General features: G+C 28.8%; 1 protein-coding gene across 1 annotated transcript; it reads left to right on the forward strand.

Moving 5' to 3' along the window:
• The first annotated feature begins 3,089 nt into the window (after positions 1–3,089).
• Positions 3,090–5,564, forward strand: LOC129298600 (F-box protein At2g26850-like). The gene is made up of 8 exons (XM_054937028.1): positions 3,090–3,219; positions 3,314–3,384; positions 3,527–3,696; positions 3,939–4,013; positions 4,082–4,260; positions 4,371–4,428; positions 4,540–4,574; positions 5,252–5,564. The coding sequence occupies exons 3-6, from the start codon at positions 3,552–3,554 to the stop codon at positions 4,425–4,427; spliced, it is 456 nt and encodes a 151-aa protein (XP_054793003.1). The 5' UTR covers positions 3,090–3,219; positions 3,314–3,384; positions 3,527–3,551; the 3' UTR covers position 4,428; positions 4,540–4,574; positions 5,252–5,564.
• The last annotated feature ends 2,232 nt before the right edge of the window (positions 5,565–7,796 follow it).

Here is a 7,796-nt window from a genome sequence, read left to right on the forward strand (position 1 = left end):
ATGTCATTGCTGATAGCGTGCGTTGTAGAGTGAGACATGAGGATGGGGGAAAGTTGATGCAGGATTTGTCTGCTGGATTTGCCAAACTCAATCTTGTAACGTCTTTCTCCAGCTCACGTTAAAATATGAATTTTTAATTTTTTATATTAATTTTTATTATTAATTAGCTAGATATTTTATTCCATGCCATTTAGTCGTACACGGCTGCAGAAATAATAATTTAAAAATTTCTTGGAGTCTATAATTATCTTTTTAACAGTTAAGCCACATTAAAATATAGAGAGAAATTATTAAAGAATGAACACGAAAAAGTTGTATAAGCGAATATAGCTATTGCAAGAAAAAGTTAAAAGAACAGTCTAACATGAACTACAACGTTCATTTATATCCTCAGAGGATTGGGACTCCTAATATTTTATATTTCATAAAACTTGATGATTACACTTCACAATTGAATGCATTAGCAATTGTGAATTCTAAATAAGGAAGACAAAAATTTAAGGTACATTCTGTAACATACCAAAATTTTTTTTTAAATAATTTAATTCAACTATAGTTGGGTTACAACCACCCAACACATTTTTATATCAATGATTTCAATATAAAATATTTTATAATTGGCTTCAACTTACACAATATAACATTTCAGATAAATTTTTAACTCCCACATGCTATTAGGCTAAATCACATTTGTCCATCCTTATACTCCTAACAAGTAAACTAAATCACATTTGTCCATCCTTATACTCCCAACAAGTAAAATAAATAATTTAGTCAATTTTCAACACAAGCCAGTTATTTGGTCTCATAATCATGCCATTTTAACCAATTCAAAGTAAACCAAATATTAAAATTACAGTCATCCAAAATGTACCAAAAATAGAAATAGTTTGAAAGGCATGATTACATTTATATATTTATATAATTGTCAATAAACAAAAAGCTCTAATATTGGCAATATAATACATTATAAATCATAAATCAAATACCCAAAAGAGACAGTGGATCTATGCCACTAAGCCTCTGGGACTCCTCCACGTGTCACTCGTGGCTCTTCTCCTGAAAATTGTTAACCACATAATGAGACTCAAAAGTCCCAGTAACTAAAGCCAATTTATGATAGTGCGTACAAACAGTTAAGTGTGTGCTTACTAAGTGAGAACCAAAAATAATATAATTCCAACAAAATATAAGAAATATTACAATACACACAAACAACCATCCTTATATCCCTCCATTAACCTCAAGCCGTAGCCTTCACTCGGTGCTAAATTACCCGGCCAAAGATAGATTAGCCCGAGCCCTTACAAGCCACCTATTGAGCTCCATAGGGGCGTACCACGTGTCACATAAATACAACAACAATAGCAAGTCTCCAAACACCTCCCACAATAATCAAACAAATTCATAATAATATTGCACAATTATACAATATTACAAAATTCATAATTTTCTCAATAATCACCCAATTAACATGAAGTAACACTAATCACAAATTAAAAGCATGGTTACCTTGTGGCTTTTTTAATAAATTATTCCTTACAATTTCTCTCCCACCACAATCTTCACCAATAATATAATCTACAAATAACATATTATTTATAAATATTAGTTTCAATTTTTGAAACTAATAAAATAATTCTAATAATAGAATTAAAAATGTAACATAATTCCTAATCTTAATCTTAGTACAAATCTAGAGTTAATACTATTAAGTAAAATTTTTAACTCCTCTTTTACTCATCAATAAACATTAATAATCTAAAAATCAACTTATAAACTAATTTCTATTATCAAAATTTTCTTTTTATTTCATAAATTCGTACCTAAAATACTCAAAAATTAAAAATTGAGTCTCTAGCTTAGAATCATAATCCTATAGCCGTAATAATTCATTTCTCATCCCAAATAATCATCTAAACCTCAATAAATCAACATATATTTTCAGATCTAGTTTAGAATTTGATCCATAAGTCACAAATTCAAAGATCATCAATAAATTTATACTCTAGAACATTTATTATACTACTAACAACCTCATAAACTATATTTATTCAACATAAATTCATCCCTCTTCCAGATTCTAAATTTTTTACCACCATAAAATTAGAAACTAAAGAGGAAGGATGACTAAGAAAAAATTTTAGAATACTTATTTAGTCTTGAAAAACTTGAAATCACACCCTAAATATCCTATTAAAAACTCTTACCTTAAAAACTCAAATTTCCCGCACCGGCGACTCATGCTCACTCTGCCTCGGCTCGCGTACGAAGGAATGAATGAAGAAACAAAGGAACAGGTGAGTTTTTATAAAAATTCAGTGGGTCCCACATTTTTTTATTATTTCTTCTTTTCTCTCTCTCCTTTGTTTATTATTATTATATACATAATGATTGTTGTGCGGCGGTCGAAAGCAAATTTTGTTCTTCTTCTTCTTCCCCCTTTTTTTAATACCTTTTCCTTTTTTTATTGTAATAATAATTTAATAATATTTTTTTATTTTTTAATTATTTTTTTAATTTTTTTTAAATTTTTTTAATTTAAAATTATATCCTAAGTTAGATTTAATAATCATCTCTTACTAATTTGCTTACCTCTAAATATTATTTTTTTAAAATTTCTATTAACCCAAATTAACTATTAAAATTTAAATTGGGATGTTACACATTCTCTATTCGTTAAAAGCTTTGAAAGAATGCACGAGTTGTGGTTCAATTCCCTGTTACGTTCGTTCTCCTCTTTACACGCTATAGTCTCTTAGAAACTTACTTTGAGAGAAGTTGCATCTCATGGAGAATGAAAAGGCAAGCAGTGTTTGCCTTCTGAATTCGCCAGAGTCAAGCTTGGACTGCATTCTAAAACATCTTTCACCATCAGAATTGTGTATAACATCGAAAGTATGTGTGATCCTGAGGAAGAGATGCTCAGCTGATGATATCTGGAAACAACACATCCAACAAAAATAGGGTCTATTGTTAGGAAAGGTGGTTTATGAGGAATGGCAATGGCATATAACTTCAGCAAAACAAGATAACTTGTTGCGAATTGATCAGAATGGATCGGTGGGAACTTTTAGTGGTGATTGGCCGTTTCTCTCTCTGGGTTCCTATTTGGAAGACTCTGAAAAGCTTAGAGGTTCATTGTCAAATTATTTCATGAAAGCTCTATATTTTTCATTAGAGAGTGGCAAGTTCTGGTTCCCAGCCTAAATTTACAAGGTAGGACTGCATTCTTTCTTAGAAACTCTTGGATTTTTTTTTTTAAATTAAGAAACCTGCGCGCACTTCTATATTTGATGTAAAAGCATTGCAGGGCAGTGGATTGCTATCTTTCTACCATGGCTTACTTAGTTACAACTCTGAAATAGATTCCTTGCAAGCATGGTAAGGAATAGCAATCACTTTCTCCACCAAACTCCATGATCCATATACAAGAACTGCTCTTTATATGTTTTTAATGTTTGAGAATTATTAATTTCACGATTTGGTCTTTAAGATGAATAGTGAATATTAAATTTGGATACAGAAAACAACATGAGGGTTGGCAGTTAATGGGGAAAAACATAGGGTGGGAGAAGGTGAGAGCCACACCGGTTGAAACTCCTCCAAATGCTTTTCACGTCTCTAATCTCAATAATTTGACACCTGCGGACCACATTGAAATCCAATTTAGAACAGCTAGACAAACATCTTATGGTACGCTCCTCTGAACTACTTAATGTTTATTAAATAAAAAGTTGATTAAAAACTTGTAATTGTTTTGCTGGAGTCAAATGTGAGTTATTTATTATGAGAACCAGGTTCCATGTTAGATAATATTAAACTAGAAAAAAGGCATAAAAGTGAAAAGGGTCTGCCAACATATTCTTGATTCAATATCCATGATATACATGACATCAGATATCAGAGTTTTGATGCTAATTCTTAATGATATGCAGATTGGTGGTATGCTACTATAGGACACCTAGAAACATGTGATGAGAATGAGAATCATTGTCGGTGTGACCAGAGCGGTGAGACTATTAGTCTGTCCTAGATTGTTTTTTGTGTATATATTAACTGTTTAGTGTACATGTGACAGACATGGTGGTGGTGGAGTTTAAGCAATACTCTCTAGGATCTCAAATAAGACGCCTAGTGCTCAGAAAAAACAACAACCGAGAGCATGATGATGGAATGGGTCGCTTGTATGGAGGAATCAGGAAGATTCATAGCCAACAACAGATCAACATGTGGAAAAGGCTCTTTCCTCCACATCACGTACGTACAACTTATCAATTTTTTTTATTTGTGTACTTGTTGTATTAGTATTTAGTACATATCATACAAGATTTGATTGCATATAATTCTTTGTTATACTCTATTGATAGGTGCCTGACTTCATTTTATCTATGCCCCCGGTTGCAGCAATGTTCCTGATCCCCTGAGGTAATGTTTTTTTCTCCATTGTTCTTTTTTCCTAAATAGATATGATTTTTGCTTCTTTGCTCGCTTACTATTTTATTTCTCTTTATCCATGCATGTTCTGGTTTTCATCAGAGATATCAAATACGAAGAGTCAATCAAAGAGGCAGGTGTGTCATCTTGCTTAGATCAATCACTATTAATTAGTTAAATTTATTGTAGTTTTGTGTGTGAATGTGTCAAAAAAATTAAAATAAGTCCATGCATCGACACTTAAATCAAAGGATCTCCTAATACATAAATACTATGGTGAAAGTACAATAGCGAAACCATGTCTACTTACTTTGTTAAGATTAATCAATGGATACTTTTTTGCTGTTTTCATATTTAAAAAATATAAAACAGTTTAGTTTTAAATTCCTTATAGGAAAATCTTTTTTTTTTTAGGAGTTGTGTGATCAAGGAGCTTCCGTTTTTAAACATTGGTGCATGCTTTTTGTCTTACTTTTCGATTAATCCTCCATTAATCATCATCATGTGCTACCCAACTTTCAAAAGCATCCTCTTAATTTCTTTTTAAAGTTTTACTAACAGGGTAAGGTTTAGCAGAATGAGTCAATCCCCTATAATGTGGTAAATTAAGATTTGAATCTTCACTTAAAAAAAATGCTCACATTTAATATCGTCTCTAATAAAAAAAATACTTGTAAACAATAAAAGAAATCTCATTAAGGCTTTGCACACTACCACCACATGCTTTCAAGCTTTCTTCTCCCTCTCTCATGTTCTCCTAATTTTTTTCTTTTCATTTGAATATTTTTGTTATTGTTTTTCTCCTTATTTCCAGTGAAAGGGTTCGTCGAATCTTTGGAAGATGTCACATTGAACTTATGCAGCGAAGTAACTTTTAAAGATAGCATTTTGTACACAACTCCAACCATGACTTTCATTGCTATTACCAGCAAAATTCCACTATTTCAACCAAATGTTAGCTTGGTTCATTTGAGTGTAATTCTTTGTTCGTATGGCCTATTTTGCGAGAAGAAAGGAAGTTGTATGCAGCTGTATCCTCTCTTTTTTTTAAAAAAAAAAAACTACCTTAGCTAATCTTTTCCTATGGGGAAGGGCGGGTCCACATACAAGCACACAATACCCCACACGTACCTAATAATATTTCTCCTACATCAATTGGGTATTTGATTTGGGGACCCCTTGCTTGAAGCGGTATGCATGCAGTTGTACCTAATTTCAGTGAATAATATCACACACACATGTTTGGCTATGTTAAATAAGCTAGCATTCCATTTCATGCATGTTCGTCACACTTTGGATTTGACTGGTCATGTTAAATAGTTTCGTTTTAAATCATAAACAAGTCAAGTAAATTGTTATCAAGTAAATGATAAACTAATAAACATCTTCTATTCACTCCCTCAAGGTTGCAAGAGCCCGTGAATATCAATGATATTTCAGAGAAAATGTGATAAGGTTGGTTAAATATAGTACTTATATCTGAAATTAAAAAATTTGAACTAAATTATTCCCATAATTAATAAAATAAATTTATCTAATGAAGATAAACATTGACTTTATGAGAGACAATTTGAAAAAAAAATATAATAAATGCTTTTTAAAATTTATAATTTTATTTATAAATAGAGACAAAGGGATACATGAGTTTCTTTTGTATTTAAAAACAGAAAGAGTATTTTATTGATTGGAGTTATTTTAGGATCTAATGAGTACTCTTAATAGTAAGTCATAGCAATTTAACTATCCATCAGAGTTAATCCCCTTACACTTAATAAAGTCATTAAGTAGACTTAATCCCCTTGCACCTTGATTAAATAATGATAATTAAATGAAGGATAAAATGAGAAAGGTGCATTGATTACATTACTAGCTTTTTTCAATTGCCTTGTAAATGAGGGCAAAAGAATTATTCCCTTTGTTCAATATTATAAGTCATTTTCAATCAAACTCTAATAAATTAGTTAATTATTTTTAAGATTATACACTTTTTTATATTTATTCTTATTTAATGAAATGTTTCAATTAAAATATCTTATTAAATACAACATCTAATAAAGGATATTTAAAAAATATCATTAATTGCATATTGAAACCTAAGATACTTTATATATTTTTAATTACTTATTTATTAAAATATCTTATAATTCTTAATGGAGTGAGTATGATTAATAATTCAAAACCCAAGATACTCTCATTATTTTAGGTATGTTTTTCTCAACTTAGCCCGCACGTCAAGATAGCTGTTGTCCTTTTCAGCCACAATAAGGAGTTGAATATAGAAACCAGTTCGATGTTTGCAAGACAGTAGAGCAACGATTACATTGATATTCACGTCGGGATGATTTGGGGAAAACAAAAATAATAATGATAATAATAATAATAAAATCTTTTTAAATTATATAAATAATATTTGACCCTTTCAAATGTTATAATTCTCCTAAAATCTCAATAATTTTTTTATCATTAAAAAATTAATATAAATAATTAAATTATATTTAATCCAAACTTGTGAATTATCATTAAATTACTATAATTTAAAAAAAATTGTGAATGGTAATTGATACAACATATGAGAAATATTAAAATTTTAAATGTAAATTTAAAAATTACTGTTGAATTCTTATAATTTTTTAAAAAATTATAAATTTTGAAATAAAAATTATGAATTATAATTAATATTTAAATTAAGGATAATTTGATCATTTATATTAATTTTTAATAAAAATTTTAGAAGAATTATAACATTTTAAGAGATTAAAATATTATTTGTATAGTTTAAAAGAATTTTATTATCATTTTTGTAAAATAAAATTCCACATTTTACAGGTGGCGGAAGCTGACTGCCGCAATCACCACCAAGCTCTCATCAACAAATTAAATTAAACATTTCCTCAACTAACAAAAACTATCATTATTTAAATTAAGTTATAATTAACACAATACTTAACAAAAATGATAAATTAAGTTAAGAATTATTTATATTTTATAATTATACTTTTTGATTAATGAATTTGAGTTAAAAAATCGCATTAAAATCAGATCAATAGATTATGAAAACCAAAAGTATAATTTCCTGCCATTTTAAACTAAAATTTCGTCAAATCAATATATAATTATAGAGGCCCAAAAATTTTTAATTTTAATTTTATGAAAATAAAAATTTATAAATTAATTATTTTGATAAATATTTTCACCATCAATCTGTATAATATTGGTCTAATTTAATATTATAATATTTATAAATTGACTATTTATATATATTCTGGATATATAGTTCATATTCAATATTAAATTTTTATCTACAAGTTGTAAATTTAAAGTTTTTATTTTTAGTTTAATTTTATATTTATTAAAATGAA

Source organism: Prosopis cineraria, unplaced genomic scaffold (genome assembly GCF_029017545.1).
Source record: "Prosopis cineraria cultivar Desert tree isolate PC_DT_omini unplaced genomic scaffold, ASM2901754v1 PC858, whole genome shotgun sequence".
Lineage (NCBI taxonomy): Eukaryota > Viridiplantae > Streptophyta > Magnoliopsida > Fabales > Fabaceae > Prosopis > Prosopis cineraria.